We start from the raw sequence: 17,446 nt of genomic DNA, 5'->3' as shown, positions 1-17,446 counted from the left end.
TGGGGCGAGTGTGCTGCCCTCAGAACCCGGCTCAGTAAGTGCCTTGTGGACCACTGGTTTGCCCGACCCAACTGCAGCCCTCTTACTGTGGGCTTTGTTTCTCACGCGTCTCCTCGTCCTGTGCAGGGGCCGCCTGAATGTGTTGGCGAACGTCATCCGGAAGGAGCTGGAGCAGATTTTCTGTCAGTTTGACTCGAAGTTGGAAGCTGCGGATGAGGTGAGTGCTCTGGGTGGGGTGGGGGGACGTCTGGCTGGCGGTCAGTGTTTCTGCGCAGTGCACTGCAAAGCCTTTTATTTTTAAGACCAGCTTCGCTCGGACGTTAGTGGAGTCGTAGGTGTCTCCCAAAGGCTGAGAGTGACCCTGCCTTGTTGGTCTTTCTCGACAGGGTACCGGTGACGTGAAATACCACTTGGGGATGTACCACAGGCGGATCAACCGTGTCACTAACCGGAACATCACCCTCTCGCTGGTGGCCAACCCTTCGCATCTGGAGGCCGTTGACCCTGTCGTACAAGGAAAGACCAAAGCGGAACAGTTTTACCTCAGTGACACAGAAGGAAAGAAGGTACAACACGTCTGATCAGCTCCTCTGTCGTACAAGCCCTTGTATCCCTCAAGGAAACTAATCGTACTCTGAGTGTATGCTGAAGGTGGGAGGAACAAGGTCTCCCGCTGATACAACAGAAGTTCCTCTTTAAAAGACTTAGAGCTTGGGAGAGGAATCTTTAAAACAAAGAACAAAGAAATTTACAACACAGGGATAGGCCCTTCGGTCCTCCAAGCCTGCACTGACCATGCTGCTGGCTGAACTAAAACCCTCTACTCTTCCGGGAACCATATCCCTCTATTCCCATTTCATTCATGTAACTTGTCAAGACGCCCTTTAAATGTCACTATCGTATCTGCTTCCACTTCTTCCCCCAAGTTCCTTGCACCCACCACACTCTGTGTAAAGTAAAAATCTTGCCTCATACATCTCCTTGCCCCTTGCACCTTAAACCTGTGCCCCCTAGTAATTCACTCTTCCACCCTGGGAAAAAGCTTCTGACTATCCGCTCATAATCTTATGAGCTTCTAACAGGTCGCCCCTCAACCTCCGTCGTTCCAGTGAGAACAAACCAAGTTTCTCCAACCTCTCCTCATAACTAATGTCCTCCATACCAGGCAACATCCTGGTAAATCTTTTCTGTACCCTCTTCAAAGCCTTCACATCCTTCTGATAGTGTGGCGACCAGAATTGAATACTATTCCAAATGCAGCCTAAGATTCTATAAAGCTGCAACATGACTTGCCAATTTTTAAACTCAATGCCCTGGCCGATGAAGGCAAGCATGTCATATTCCTTCTTGACCACCTTCTCCACCTGCGTTGCCACTTTCAGTGACCTGTGTACCTGTACACCCAGATCCTTTTGCCTGTCAATACTCTTAAGGGATCTGCCATTTACTGTATATTTCCTATCTTCATTAGGCTTTCCAAAATGCATTATTCACATTTGTCCGGATTAAATTCCATCTGCCATCTCTTTACCGGATCTTATTCCTCCTGTGATTGGGCCATTTTGCATATAGTTTTAAACTCAGGATCCACCCCCACACCCCCAGCCCGTGCGCTGTTATGTCCGCCATGGCATCTGCTGGTGCAGTATTTCTGAAACAGTGTCACCTTTTAGGGTTGGCACAGCGCCAGGGACCCGGGTTTGAATCCCGGCTTGCGTCACTGTCTGTGCGGAGTTTGCACATTCTCCCCATGTCTGTGTGGGTTTCCTCCCACAGTCCGAAAGACGAGCTGGCTCGGTGGATTGGCAGTGCTAAATTGCCCATTAATGTCAGGGGGATTAGGAAGGTTAGTATGTGGGGTTACAGGAATAGGATTGGACCTGGGTGGGATTGTTTTTGGTACAGTCTGGATGGGCTAAATGGCCTTCTGTACTGTAGATTCTATGATTATGTATTGAGATATAGTGAAAAGTATTGCTTCCTGCATGCTGCACAAACAAAGCATACAGTTCACAGAGTACGTAGGGGAGAAGGAAAAGAGAGGGTGCAGAATGTCGTGTTACAGTCATAGCTCAGGTGCCGAGAAATATCAACTTAATGTGAGGTAGGTCCATTCAAAAGTCTGATGGCAACAGGGAAGAAGCTCCTCTTGAGTCAGTTAATACATGATCTCAGACTTTTGTATCTTATTCCTGATAGGAAAAGGTGGAAGAGAGAATATATAGGGTGCATGGGGTTCTTGATTTTGCTTGCTGCTTTTCCCAAGGCAGCGGGAAGTGTAGTTGGAGTCAGTGGATGGGAGGCTGGTTTGTGTGATGGATTGGGCTACATTCACAACCCTTTGTAATTTCTTGCAGACTTGGGCAGAGCAGGAGCCATCCCAAGCTGTGATACATCCGGAAAGGATGCTTTCTATGGTGCATCTGTAAAAGTTGGTGAGACTCGTAGCGGAGATGCCAAAGTTCCTTAGTATTCTGAGAAAATAGAGGCGTTGGTGGGGCTTTCTTAACTATAGTTTTGGCATGGGGGGACCAGGACAGACTGTTAGTGACCTGGATTAAAATACTGAAACGTGACCAGATACAATTTTTAATTGTTAACGAGTTCCTCACAGCAATATTCCTCGTAAACCCCTCTTTGAAATCAGTTAGCAAACAATACAGGCTTATGTGATTCACTTGTTACAAGTCATAGCGCCTTTGGACACTCTTGGAGAGCGTGAGTTACTAGTTCCAAGATAGCAATCTCCAGAGAGTGAGAGAGAGAAAAATACTTTTTGCTTACAGACCCAAGCAGAAACTGCCGACTTTTCTCCATAAGCTTAGCTCCTCCTACTCCTTCAAATGACTATCTATCTCTTGTCAATCAACCTGTTCAAACGCTACGTGGAAAAACCAAAAATGAAACAAAAATGCATCTGTCTGCTGTGTGGGAGGTTATCCACTTTGGTAGCAATAATAGGAAGACAGATTATTATTTGAATGGGTGTAAATTGAGTGAGGCGGATACTCAGTGAGACCTTGGTGTCCTCGTGCATCAGTTGCTGAAAGTAAGCGCCGGTACAGCAGGCAGTAAAGAAGGCAAATGGTATGTTGGCCTTCATAGCGAGAGGATTTGAGTACAGGGATAGGGATGTTTTCCTGCAGTTGTACAGGGTGATGGTGAGGCCACACCTGGAGTATTGTGTGCAGTTTTGGTCTCCTTTATCTGAGGAAGGATGTCCTTGCTATAGAGGGAGTACAGTGAAGGTTTACCAGGCTGATTCCTGGGATGGCAGGTCTATCATATGAGGAGAGACTAAGTCGGTTAGGATTATATTCACTGGAGTTTAGAAGAGAGGGGTTCTTATAGAAACTTATAAAATTCTAACAGGATTAGACAGAGCAGATTCAGAAACAATGTTCCTGATCATGTGGCGTCCAGAACTAGGGATCATAGTTTGAGGGTAAAGGGTGAACATTTTACAGCTGAAGTGAGGTGGGAATTGAACCCCTATCTCTGGCGCTATGAGGCAGCAGTGCTAACCACCATGGCACTGTTCCACTTTTACAGGTAAATTTCAGTATGAACTTGTCAGGAGTTGCGGGGTGGTGGGGTAGAAAGCTGACTGGTGTTCAGTTCACTGGCAGTGAAATCTACTACAAGAGATGTTTACTGATTAAACTTTGACCTGTTCCAGGTAATGTCCATTCTTCTGCACGGCGATGCAGCCTTTGCGGGGCAGGGAATTGTCTACGAAACCTTCCACTTGAGTGACCTCCCATCGTATACAACCCACGGAACAATTCACGTGGTGGTGAATAACCAGGTACAGTAATTGTCGAAAGGGTTACGCGCTCTCTGACTGTCTCTAGTAGCTTCGCCTCCCAGTAGAGATGGGAAGAATAGTCACTTGACTAAACACGTGATTCAGAGTTGACCCGTGAGAACAAAACTGCGTTCTTCTCTGGGCAAACGGGGCCCCGCTCTGAAAACCTCCCCAATGGGACTCTGCTGCTAAAGCGAACCGTTTAAGGGACCCAGAGAGTCCAGGCTACTGGACTCTCGAGCAAGCCCCAGTCTCAGCCCATCTTTACGCCAAGGCTTCATGTAATGTGGCAATTAGCATTCGCCTCCTTTTCTTATCTACTGCTGAACATGCCGACAGACCTCTGTTTGTGGGACGCTGACTGGGCTGGGGGCCTTGTCCTGTTCCCCTCGTCTCCTTCAGTCCAGCAAGAACCAATAGAGGCCCTGCTGTTCCAACATTGGGCTGTCCCAGCTTCCACGCAGCAAGTTTGACTCAATTCGAACCATTTCCTAGCACCCTCGGCTCACCACTTGTGTATTCCCCTCCGTTCCCGTCCTAGTGAAGTTGAAAGTTTATTTATTAGTGTCACAAGTTAGGCTTATGTCAACACTGCAATGAAGTTACTGTGAAAATCCCCTAGTCACCACACTCCAGCACCTGTTTGGGTACACTGAAAGAGAATTTAGCACCTAACCAGCATGTCTTTCAGAATGTGGGCACCCACACAGACACGAGAAGAACATACAGACTCCACGCAGACGGTGACCCAAGCCGGGAATCAAATCCAGGTCCCTGGAGCTGTGGGGCAACAGTTCTAACCATTGTGCCAACGTGCCGCTCCTAAATGCATTCTTGCACTTGTCCCGGGGTGTAAAAAGCATAAGAATGGAATTGGAGTGGTTACCTCAAGGGGAAGGCCATTCAGCCCATTGTGTCTATGCCGGCTGTTGTTAATGTTGCACAGCTAGTCCCACTTCCCCATAACACAGTGGCGCGATGGTTAGCACTGCTGACTCACAGCGCCAGGGACCTTCACTGTCTGTGCAGAGTCTGCGCGTTTTCCTGCATGGGTTTCCTCTGGGTGCCCAATTTTCCTCCCACAGTCCAAAAAGACGTGCTGGTTAGGTGCTAAATTCTCCCTCGGTGTAACTCGAACAGTCCCTAGAGTGTGCGGACTAGGGGATTTTCATAGTAACTTCATTGTTACCCCTGACACTAATAAATAAACTTAAACTTTAATAACCCTGCAGAAATCCTTTTACTTCAGGTAATAATCTCAGGAAGCTGGGATCTAATGATGAGAGTTGTGATTGTGACCTGGTAATAAATTGCTTCAGAGGGACAATCTCTTGAGGAGAAAGATGGTCAGGAGGGCGATCGTGGACCCAAATGAAAGTTCACTGTTATAACATGCCTTACGCTGTCCACGGTTGGACTCTGTGTCTGATGAATTTCAAATTGCCTTGTCAGATTGGGTTCACGACTGACCCGCGAGTGGCCCGCTCTTCCCCCTACCCGACCGACGTGGCCCGTGTGGTGAACGCCCCGATTTTCCACGTGAATGGAGATGACCCCGAGGCAGTGATGTACGTGTGCAATGTGGCTGCCGAGTGGAGGAGCACTTTCCATAAGGATGTGGTGGTTGATTTGGTAGGTGGGGAGAAAGGAGAAGGGGTTTGGGATTGCGGTGGGAGGGGGCGGGGCGGAGGGGCTTTGGAGACGCCAGACCCTTCTTTCACAAGGAGTTGGTTTGCAGGTGTAGCAGGTAATGAAGAAGGCAAATGGAATTTTGTCCTTCATTGCTAGAGGGATGGAGTTTAAAAACAGGGAGGTTATGTTGCAGCTGTATAAGAACATAAGAACATAAGAAATAGGAGCAGGAGTAGGCCATCTAGCCCTTCGAGCCTGCCCCGCCATTCAATAAGATCATGGCTGATCTGTCGTGGCTCAGTTCCACCTTCCCGCCCTCTCCCCATAACCCTTAATCCCTTCTCTTATCAAAAACCCATCAACCCGCTTCTTAAAAATATTTAGCGAGGCAGCCTCCACCACTTCAACGGGCAGAGAATTCCAGAGATTCACCACCCTTTGAGTGAAGAAGTTCCTCCTCAACTCCGTTCTAAACCGCCTCCCCTTTATCTTGAGGCTGTGCCCCCTAGTCCTACTGTCTTTTTTGAGCGGGAAGAGTCTCTCCACCTCTATCCTATCCATCCCATTCATCATCTTATACGTCTCAATGAGATCTCCCCTCATTCTTCTAAACTCTAACGAGTACAAGCCTAGTTTATTCAGCCTCTCCTCATAGCTCAATCCCCTCAACTCCGGTATCAGCCTAGTAAACCTCCTCTGCACTCCCTCCAGGGCCAAAATATCCTTGCGCAGGTGCGGCGCCCAAAACTGCACACAGTACTCCAGCTGCGGCCTCACCAATGCCCTATACAGCTGCAGCAAGACCTCCCTACTTTTATATTCAATCCCCCTCGCTATGAAGGCCAGCATCCCATTCGCCTTCCTGACCACCTGCTGCACCTGCAAGCTGGGTTTTTGCGATTCATGCACAAGGACCCCGAGGTCCCTCTGCACCGTCGCCTGCTGCAGTTTTTCGCCGTATAAGGTGCTGGTGAGGCCACACCTGGAGTACTGTGTAAAGTTTTGGTCTCCTTACTTGAGAAAGGATATACTGGCACCGGAGGGGGTACCGAGGAGATTCACTAGGTTGATTCCGGAGTGGAGAGGGTTGGCTTATGAGGAGAGACTGAGTAGACTGGGACTATACTCATTGTAATTCAGAAGGATGAGGGGGAGATCTGATCGAAACATATAAGTTTATGAAGGGAATAGATAAGATTGAAGCAGGGAAGTTGTTTCCACTGTCGGGTGAAACTAGAACTAGGGGCATGGCCTCAAAATAAGGGGGAGCAGATTTAGGATCTTATTGAATGGCGGAGCAGGCTGGAGGGCCAGATGGCCGACTCCTGCTCCGAGTTCTTATGTTTGTTTGTGTGACAGGAGTCGGATAACTGTCGTCTCGGTTGACTGTGATAGAATATCGATAACCCATTACATTGCTGAGGTGGCTAGGGCACGTCGCCCCTTGCAAAACCGTCAGCTGGTCAATTCTGTTTCTGTTTCTAAGCCAGCAATGTCAAGAAATTCCCTTCGTCCCCTCAACCCCGTTACTTTAATTTTAATTCATTCTTAACTGTTCTCTACCTTTTTTTACTACTTTATTGTCTTTCTTTATTTTCCTTTCCCGCTCTGCTCTTTGCCCTATTTTATTCCCACTTCCCTTCCTTTTTCTCTCCCTTTGCTTCCCTTCTTCCCCCCTCCTCCATCTTGCCTCTCTCCCGCCCATCTCCCTCTCTCCCCCCACATCTTCATCTGTCACGGTTTACCCTCTGATTTCAGCTTCCCTGCTGTTTGGCCGCTCACACCCTTTATTCTCTCTATGGGCTGCCATTAGCAGCCTTTCCCCTGGTTTCTGTGGCTATGACTCATTTTTCATTCCCCCCCCCTGCAGTATAAATATCTCCCACTTTCTGCGCCTTTTAGCTTTGACAAAGGGTCATCCAGACTTGAAACATCAGCTCTTTTCTCTCCTTACAGATGCTGCCAGACCTGCTGAGATTTTCCAGCATTTTCTCTTTTGCTTGCGTCCCCCATTGACCCATCCAAAGATGTGCGGGTCAGGTTGATTGACCACGTGAAATTGACCCCAGTGTTGGTGTCGTCTGTGCAGGCCCGATGGGCCTAGTGGCCTCCTTCTGCACTGTAGGGATTCAATGAAGAGTTTACTTTAGAATGTAGCAGCACAAGAGAGAGACCATTCGGCCCCCTGGAGCCCTGCCTGCTTCCCCCATTCGATACAATCATGGCCCATCCTCAGTTTCAACTCCATCTTCCCCTCTCCAAATCCCAGGGAACATCGATTCCCTGACATACCGTTTGATCCAGTCTCGCATGTCCTCAAGGCTGGGACACCCCACAATCCTCTGGGATAGAGAATTCCAAAGATTCACAACCCTCTGAGTGAAGAAATTACTCCTCATCTCATCTCAGACCCAAATGATTGGCCCCATACCCCAAAACTGTGTCCCTGTGTCTTAAATTCCTCCACCAGCAAAAATTTCTCCGCATCTCAGTGCGAAATAACCATCCCCTAATCCCGAGGGTGCACCCCCCCATGTTCTCGATTTCTCGGAAAAATGATACAAAAGCCTGCGGTCACATCCCAACTGACTCAAGAACAGCTTCTTTCCTGATGCTGTCAGACTTTTGAATGGACCTACCTTGCATTAAGTTGATCTTTCTCTACACCCTAGCTGTGACTAACACTACATTTTGCACTCTCTCCTCGACTCTTTGAACAGCATGCTTTATCTGTATAACGTGCAAGAAACAATACTTTTCACTGTATCCCAATACATGGGGCAATAATAAATCACAATACTTTTCACTGTATCTCAATACACGTGACAAGAATAAATCAAACAATACTTTTCACTGTATCCCACTACATGGGACAATAATAAATCAAACAATACTTTTCACTGTATCCCAGTACATGGGACAATAATAAATCAAACAATACTTTTCACTGTATCCCAGTACACGTGACAATAATAAATCAAACAATACTTTTCACTGGATCCCAGTACATGTGACAATAATAAATCAAACAATACTTTTCACTGTATCCCAATACATGGGACAGTAATAAATTAAATCCAATCAGAGTTCCACAACCAGCTGAAACAATCTGTCAATGTCCGCCCTGTCAAACCCCTGCAGAATCTTGTACGTCTCAATGAGATCGCCTCACCTTCTTCTAAACTCCAGGGAATACAAACCCAGGTTACGCAGCCTCTCATCACAGGGCAATGCTGTCATCCCAGGGAACAACCTAGTGAATCTTCACTGTACCGTGTCCAATATATCCAATGCAGAGGCCGAGACTGTAGATTGTTTTATTAAATTCAGACATGGGCTTCACTGGCTGGATCAGCCCTAATTCAGAGAATACTTAAATGTCAACACACGTTGCTGTCGGCCGGACTGGGTAAGGACGGCAGATTCCCTTCCCTAAAGGGAACCAGATGGGTTTTTCCGACAATCGACAATGGTCATCAGTAGATTCTTAATTCCAGATGTTTGTTATTGAATTCAGATTCTACCTTCTAATCTGGTGGGATTTGACTCTGAGTACCCTGGGTCTCTGGATTACTAGCCCAGTGACAATCCCACCACACCTACCAGATGTGGAAGATGAGAATGCAGGGGAGCTGTTCAGTAAGGAGGGATTAGCAGTGGATGGGAGAAAGCTGGAGAAATGCGAAGGGTGGCATGGTAACACTATGGTTAGTACTGCTAGTGCCAGGGACCTGGGTTTGATTCCTGCTTGGATCTCCCTGTGCAGAGTCTGCATGTTCTCCCCATGTCTGCGTGGGTTTCCTCCGGGTGCTCCGGTTTCCTCCCACAGTCCAAAAGACGTGCTGGTTAGGTGCTAAATTCTCCCTCAGTGTACCCGAACAGGAGTGTGGCGACTAGGGGATTTTCACAGTAACTTCGTTGCAGTGTTAATGTAAGCCTACTTGTGACACTGATAAAGAAATACACAAAAGATGTTTGACAGACTGTGATTTTCTGATGGGGAACCTGAGCCCGCTTGTGGTCTATTTTTAAAGGTTTGTTATCGGCGTAATGGTCACAACGAGATGGATGAACCGATGTTCACGCAGCCACTGATGTACAAGCAGATTAAGAAGCAGAAAGCTGTGCTGAGGAAGTACGCCGAGGAACTGATGTCCGAGGGAGTTGTGACGCAGCAAGAGTTTGAGGTTTGGGTTCCTCCTATTTGTTAGCGATGGGTGTGTGTCAAGCTGCAGGTGACATCGTGCTGTCATACTAGACTCGCGATCCGGAGAATCCTCCCTTCTCCATCCCCTCTCCCCGCTCCCCCGGCCCCACACACACCACCACCACCGCGCCGCCCCCCCCCCCCCCCAAAAACACACTGTTTATCATTGTACCTCAATGAGAACAAAGAAGATGACAGCACAGGAACAGGCCCATCAGCCCTCAAGCCTGCACTAACCACGCTGCCCCACTGAACTAAAACCCCCTACCCTTCTGGGCACCATATCCCTCTATTCCCGACATATTCATGTATTTGTCCAGGTGCCCCTTAAAACTCACTATCGTATCTGCTTCCACCACCACCACCTCCCCCAGCAGTGAGTTCCAGGCACCCACCACCCTCTGTGTAAAAAAAAAAAGTTGCCTCGTACATCTCCTTTAAACATTGCCCTTTGCACCTTAAACCGATGCCCCCTAGTAATTGACTCTTCCACCCTGGGGTAAAGCTTCTGACTGTCCACTCTGTCCATGCTCCTCATAATCTTGTAGTTGTGTTCCTGTGCGTATGTATGTTCACAGTGTGTGTGTGTGTGTGTGTGTGTGTGTGTATGCGCACACGCTCAGTTGGTGTTTTAGTTACGATTGTGAAGGCGTGTATTAATTTATTATTGTTTGTTTTTGTGTGCTATAGGCGGAAATGGCCAAGTATGACAAGATTTGCGAGGAGGCCTACGCCAGATCGAAAGATGAGAAAATCATGCACATCAAGCACTGGCTGGATTCCCCCTGGCCTGGTAGGTATTTCAGCGGGCAATGCAGGGGGCTACAGACAAGGCAGGGGCACTTTCAGAAGGACTGTGTGATTCAGATTCACATTGAAGTAAGAAGCCATTGCCACTATTCTGCTGTCCTAGTTGGAGAGGACAATGCGAATGTGTGCTTCTTGACGAAGCTAAGCTGCTGTTTGGCCGGAGAAGGCAGAGTCACAAGTAATTAAATAGTCAGTGTAGCTGTTCACAGACTGCGTCCCTCTCAAATCTATTAATCTGTGCTTAAAGTGTGTCAGGAGGAGAGGGAGGTCACCTTGAGTCGATGTGCATGCTATTCAAGGTCGCATTGGTGACGGCAATCATTGATTCAGAGAGGTGTAGTGTGTAGTAGCAATTGTTTTGTGTTTTTTCCTCTTGCAAGTAGAATAGCAGGGGCGTGTTTCCCATTGCTGCCAGCCTCTGGAGAGCAGGACCACCCCCTGACAGAGCCATGGTGGCACAGTGGTTAGCACTGCTGCCTCACAGCGCCAGGGACCCGGGTTCGATTCCCAGCTCGGGTCACTGTCCATGCGGAGTCTACACGTTCTTCCTGTGGTTGCATGGGTTTCCTCCGGGTGCTCCGGTTTCCTCCCACACTCCAAAAGACGTGCTGGTTCGGTGCTAAATTCTCCCTCAGTGTAAACCGAACGGGCGCCGGAGTGTGGGATTTTCATAGTAACTTCACTGCAGTGTTAATCTAAGCCTGCAATGAAAACAGAAAAATGCTGGAAAAACTCAGCAAGTCTGACAGCATCTGTGGAGAGAGAATAGGGCCAATGTTTCGTGTCTGGATGATCCTTCGTCAACCCTTGCCTGTCTGCGAATTATCCTGCAATTGTGTCTTGGTCTATATATGCAGTGTTTGTGAACTAACTGCCACTCCCCTAATGAAGGAGCAGCGCTCCCAAAGCTCGTGATTCCAAATCAACCTGTTGGACTTGAAGCTTGTGTTGTGAAACTGTTGTCTCTGAGTGTGAAGGGGAGAGGAGCGAGGCTTTGATCGCTGGGGGAGGGAGGGAGTGGAAGAACCATGAAGTCAATGCCGTGTCTCTGTGTTGTCTTTCTCCCTTTTGACACGTGCTTCACCTTCTGCCCTTAGGTTTCTTCACCCTCGACGGGCAGCCGAAAAGCATGACGTGTCCGTCTACTGGGCTGAGTGAGGAGACACTGACTCACATTGGCGAGGTGGCCAGCTCTGTGCCAGTTGAAGATTTCACTATTCATGGAGGTAGATGGGAGTTAGCTTAACGTCTGTTGTAGGTAAAATGTTAGAATCCGTCATCAAGGAGGAAATAGCGAGGCATCTTGAGGGGAATTGCTTGATAGAGCAGACGCAGCACGGTTTCGTTAAGGGGAAGTCGTGTCTGACAAATTTATTGGAGTTCTATGAGGATGTGTCTAGGGCAGTGGATAGAGGAGAGCCGGTGGATGTGGTCTTCCTTGATTTTCAGAAGGCGTTTGACAAGGTACCTCACAATAGGTTATTGCAGAAGGTAAGGGGGCATGGAGTTGGGGGTAGGGTGTTAGCGTGGATAGAGGATTGGTTGTCAAATAGGAGGCAGAGAGTGGGAGTCAATGGGTGCTATTCAGATTGGCGGTTGGTGACTAGTGGAGTGCTTCAGGGGTCGGTGCTGGGGCCTCAGCTATTTACCATTTATATAGATGATCTGGAGGAGGGAACCAAGTGTAGGGTGTCGAAATTTGCTGATGACACCAAGATTGGTGGAACGGCAAATTGCGCGGAGGGTGTGGAGAGTCTGCAGAAAGATCTCGATAGGCTGGGCGAATGGGCCAGGAAATGGCAAATGGAATTTAATGTTGGCAAGTGTGAGGTGGTCCACTTTGGTAGGAATAATGGTAGAAAGGACTATTACTTACGTGGCGAAAAACTGCAGCAGGCGACGGTGCAGAGGGACCTCGGGGTCCTTGTGCATGAGTCGCAAAAACCCAGCTTGCAGGTGCAGCAGGTGGTCAGGAAGGCGAATGGGATGCTGGCCTTCATAGGGGGATTGAATATAAAAGTAGGGAGGTCTTGCTGCAGCTGTATAGGGCATTGGTGAGGCCGCAGCTGGAGTACTGTGTGCAGTTTTGGCCGCCGCACTTACGCAAGGATATTTTGGCCTTGGAGGGAGTGCAGAGGAGGTTTACTAGGTTGATACCGGAGTTGAGGGGGTTGAGCTACAAGGAGAGGCTGAATAAACTAGGCTTGTACTCGTTAGAGTTTAGAAGAATGAGGGGAGATCTCATTGAGACATGTAAGATGATGAATGGGATGGATCGGATAGAGGTGGAGAGACTCTTCCTGCTCAGAAAGGACAGTAGGACTAGGGGGCACAGCCTCAAGATAAAGGGGGGGGCAGTTTAGAACTGAGTTGAGGAGGAACTTCTTCACTCAAAGGGTGGTGAATCTCTGGAATTCTCTGCCCGTTGAGGTGGTGGAGGCTGCCTCGCTAAATATTTTTAAGACGCAGGTTGATGGGTTTTTGATAAGCGAGGGGATTAAGGGTTATGGGGAGAGGGCGGGAATGTGGAACTGAGCCACGACAGATCAGCCATGATCTTATTGAATGGCAGGGCAGGCTCGCAGGGCCAGATGGCCTACTCCTGCTCCTATTTCTTATGTTCTTCTGTTAATATGGTGCTGGATGGCCCCACAGTCCCCACCCAGCAGCATGCTGACCCGTGTGAACATCCCCCCCATCTATTGGACATCTCCGCCATGCGCCCTCATGCTCCCCAAGTCACTGTCGGTGCTAACTCTCTGGGGAAACATGCCCAATCTCAGTTGGGGGTGGGGTGGGTGATACCTGGAGACAAAACTCCCCAAATCCTAAAAGAACTGAACAATCTTGTGGCATCACTCAGTGGATACCTAGACATTTGTCTCCTAGGAGTGAAGATATTTGGCTCATTGAATCCCTATGGTGCAGAAGGAGGCTGTTCAGCCCGTCGAGCCTGCACCGACAACAAGCCCTATCCCCGTAACTTAATGTATTTGTCCTGCTAAACCCCCTAACCTGCACACCTTTGGACACTAAGGGGCAATTTAACATGGCCAATCCACCTAACCTGCACACCTTTGGACACTAAGGGGCAATTTAACATGGCCAATCCACCTAACCTACACATGTTTGATTAGGAGAAACAGCCATGACTGGACTAGTTTCTCCATACTTATTATTTGATCTTATTTAACTATTACTTGCTAGGACTTCTCTGCATGCCTTGCTCTAGTCTAATGGTTTAACTGTAATTAGCCCCCTTTTGATCATTGTGTCATTTCTTGAAGATTTTTCCCATTTATTTTATACCCTATTGTATATCATCCTCTCTCGTTTCTGGACATTAAATTGCATCTCCCACTACTTCTTGGCTTCATCAGGAGGAGGCAATGCCTTAGTGGTATTATTGCTAGACTATTCATCCAGAAACTCAGCCTACGTTCTGGGGACCCAGGTTCGAATGCTGCCACGGCAGATGGTGGAATTTGAATTCCGTTTAAACAAAAAAATCTGGAATTAAGAATCTACTGATGAAACCATTGTTGGAAAAACCCATCTGGTTCCCCTTAGGGAAGGAAATCTGCCGTCCTTACCCGGCCTGGCCTACATGTGACTCCAGAGCCACAGCAATGTGGTTGACTCTCAACTGCCCTCCAAGGGCAACGAGGGATGGGCAATAAATACTGGCCCAGCCAGCGACATGCATGTCCAAGAATCAATGGAAAAAAAAATTCTTAATCCTCTCAGCCAATCAGATTCCAACCAACTATCCATTTTCTCCCGTTCTCCATAATCGTCCCAATTTATATCTTTCCTCCAAATCATTATCGCGCATTGCAGTTGTGATTATCGTGCTGCCTCACAGCGCCAGGGACTCAGGTTCGACTCTCAGCTTGAGTCACTGTGCGGAGTGTCTCGTGGGTTTCCTCCGGGTGCTCCAATTTCCTCCCACAGTCCGAAAGGTGTGCAGGTTCGGTGCTAAATTCTCCCTCAACCCGATCCGGCGCCAGAATGTGACGACTAGGGGATTTTCACAATTACTTCACTGCGGTGTTAATGTAAGCCTACCCGTGACACTAATAAATAAACTCAAACTGAAAACTCTCCGTTTATCGTTGCCCGGTGGTTGCTTTTGCACTTATTTCAACTCTTTCCTCAGGTCTAACTCGTATCCTTAAAGGTCGTGGTGAGATGGTGAAGAACCGCACGGTGGATTGGGCTCTAGCAGAATACATGGCCTTCGGGTCCTTGCTGAATGAAGGGATTCATATCCGTTTGAGTGGGCAGGATGTGGAGAGAGGAACTTTCAGGTAATGCTGCTGCTACACTGGAAGTCTCAATATCTGTCCCCCCCTCAACTGCGTGAAGTTAAAACTGAGGCACCAGAGAGAGTTTATTGACTTAGCTCACACATCCAACAATATGGGAGAGCAGTGGCCTCGTGGTATTGTTGCTGGATGAGTATTCCAGAGAACCAGGATAATGTTCTGGAGACCCCAGGTTCGAATCCCACCACAGCAAGTGGTGGAATTTAGAACATAGAACACTACAGCACAAACAGGCCCTTCGGCCCACGAGTTGCGCCGATCACATCAACACCTACCAATCTATAGACCTATCTATAACCCCCAATCCCACTAAATTCCATATACTCATCCAGAAGTCTTTTAAAAGACCCCAGCGAGTTCGCCTCCACCACCACTGACGGCAGCCGATTCCATTCACTCACCACCCTCTGAGTGAAAAACTTACCCCTAACATCACTTCTGTACTTGCCTCCCCGCACCTTCAATCTGTGGCCTCTCGTAGCGACCATTTCAACCCGGGGAAATAGCCTTTGAGAATCCACCCTATCTATTCCACTCAACATTTTATAAACTTCTATCAGGTCGCCTCTCAACCTTCGTTTCTCCAGGGAAAAGAGTCCCAGCTCCCTCAACCTAACTTCATAAGGCATGCCTCCCAGTCCAGGCAACATCCTTGTAAATCTCCTCTGTACCCTTTCAGTAGCTTCTACGTCCTTCCTATAGTGAGGCGACCAGAACTGCGCACAGTACTCCAAATGAGGCCTGACAAGGGTCTTATAAAGTTGCAGCATTACCTCCCGATTCCTAAACTCAATCCCTCGATTAATGAAGGCCAGTACACCATACGCCTTCTTGACCACATCCTCCACCTGCGAGGCCGATTTAAGAGTCCTGTGGACCCGGACCCCAAGATCCTTCTGCTCTTCAACACTACTAAGACTCCTGCCCTTGATATTGTACTCCTTCATCCCACTGGTCCTGCCAAAATGGACCACTACACATTTATCCGTGTTGAAGTCCATCTGCCACTTCTCCACCCAGTCTCGCATCCTATTTATGTCCTGCTGCAACTTTTGACATCCTTCCAGACCATCCACAACACCACCGACCTTTGCGTCATCAGCGAACTTACTTACCCATCCCTCCACTTCCTCATCTAGGTCATTTATGAAAATGACAAACAGCAAGGGTCCTAGAACAGATCCCTGGGGCACTCCACTGGTGACTGACCTCCATGCCGAAAAAGACCTATCCACAACCACTCTCTGCCTTCTGCAGGCAAGCCAGTTCTGGATCCACAAGGCCAAAGGCCCTTGGATCCCATGCCCTCTCACCTTCGCAAGAAGTCTTGCATGGGGGACCTTATCAAACGCCTTGCTGAAGTCCATGTACACCACGTCCACTGCACTTCCTTTGTCAATGTGTTCAGTCACATTTTTGAAGAACTCAACCAGGCTCGTAAGGCACGACCTGCCCTTGACAAAACCATGCTGACTATTTCTGATCATGTCAAACCTGTCCAAATGCTCATAAATCTTGTCCCTCAGAAGCCTCTCCATCAGCTTACCAACCACTGAGGTCAGACTCACCGGTCGGTAATTTCCCGGGCTATCTCTGTACCCTTTCTTGAAAATAGGAACTACATCCGCAATCCTCCAATCTTCCGGAACCTCTCCCATCTCCATTGACGACAGAAAGATCATCGCCAGGAGCTCTGCAATCACTTCCCTCACCTCCCACAGTATCCTGGGGTACATCCCATCTGGTCCCGGCGACTTATCTATCTTGATAGAATTCAAAAGTTCTAACACATCCTCCTCCTTAATATCCACATACTCAATCTTTTCCATCTGCTGCAAAACCGTAGCAAAATCTCCCAGATCAGTTTCCACTGTGAATACTGAGGCAAAGTACTCATTAAGCACCTCTGCCATTTCCTCTGGTTCCACACAGACCTTTCCCCCTTCACCTTTTATAGGTCCTATCCCTTCTCTTCTCATCCTTTTACTTTTCACATATTTATAGAAGGCCTTGGGATTCTCCTTAATCTTACCCGCCAAGGCCTTCTCATGACCCCTTCTGGCTCTCCTAATTTCCCTTTTAAGCTCCCTTCTACAATCCTTATACTCAAGATCCTTAACATCTCCTAGTTCCCTGAATCTTTTGTACACCTTTCTTTTCCTCCTTACTAGGTTCACCACAGCCTTCGTGCACCACAGTTCAAAAAAATTTGAAATCAATTTTTGTTTTTGAAAATTTGTAATGAAGAATCTACTGATGACCATGAAACCATTGTCGGAAAAACCCATCTGGTTCCCTTTAGGGAAGGAAATCTGCCGTCCTTACCCGGTCTGGCCTACATGTGACTCCAGAGCCACAGAAATGTGGTTGACTCTCAACTGCCCTCCAAAGGGCAACTAGGGATGGGCAATAAATGCTGGGCTAGCCAGCAACACTCGCTTTCCATAAGTGAATAGAATCATAGAATCCCTGCAGTACAGAAGGAGGCCGTTTGGCCCATCAGGTCTGCACCAACCACAATCCCACCCAGGCCCTATTCCCATAACCTCACACTTTACCCATGCCAGTCCCCTGACACTAGGGTCAATTTAACATGGCCAATGCACCCAACCTGCACATCTTTAGAGTGTGGGAGGAAACGGGAACACCTGGAGGAAACCC

The 17,446-nt window shown here is 48.1% G+C and overlaps 1 protein-coding gene across 2 annotated transcripts in view; it reads left to right on the top strand.

Moving 5' to 3' along the window:
- LOC145361345 (2-oxoglutarate dehydrogenase complex component E1) overlaps positions 1 to 17,446 on the top strand; it is a 104,689-nt gene that overhangs the window by 72,057 nt on the left and 15,186 nt on the right. For both annotated transcript variants that reach the window (XM_080217017.1, XM_080217016.1), the window contains 8 exons: positions 127 to 217; positions 387 to 566; positions 3,680 to 3,808; positions 5,261 to 5,440; positions 9,475 to 9,627; positions 10,338 to 10,440; positions 11,555 to 11,683; positions 14,617 to 14,767. In XM_080217017.1, coding sequence (XP_080073143.1) covers positions 127 to 217; positions 387 to 566; positions 3,680 to 3,808; positions 5,261 to 5,440; positions 9,475 to 9,627; positions 10,338 to 10,440; positions 11,555 to 11,683; positions 14,617 to 14,767 — 1,116 coding nt within the window. The remainder of the gene's footprint in view (positions 1 to 126; positions 218 to 386; positions 567 to 3,679; positions 3,809 to 5,260; positions 5,441 to 9,474; positions 9,628 to 10,337; positions 10,441 to 11,554; positions 11,684 to 14,616; positions 14,768 to 17,446) is intronic.

The sequence above is a fragment of the Carcharhinus amblyrhynchos genome, chromosome 34, assembly GCF_965287045.1.
Source record: "Carcharhinus amblyrhynchos chromosome 34, sCarAmb.v2.hapA, whole genome shotgun sequence".
NCBI lineage: Eukaryota > Metazoa > Chordata > Chondrichthyes > Carcharhiniformes > Carcharhinidae > Carcharhinus > Carcharhinus amblyrhynchos.
The sequence above is the reverse complement of the archived record's forward strand: the minus strand, read 5'-3'. Positions and strand labels throughout refer to the sequence as shown.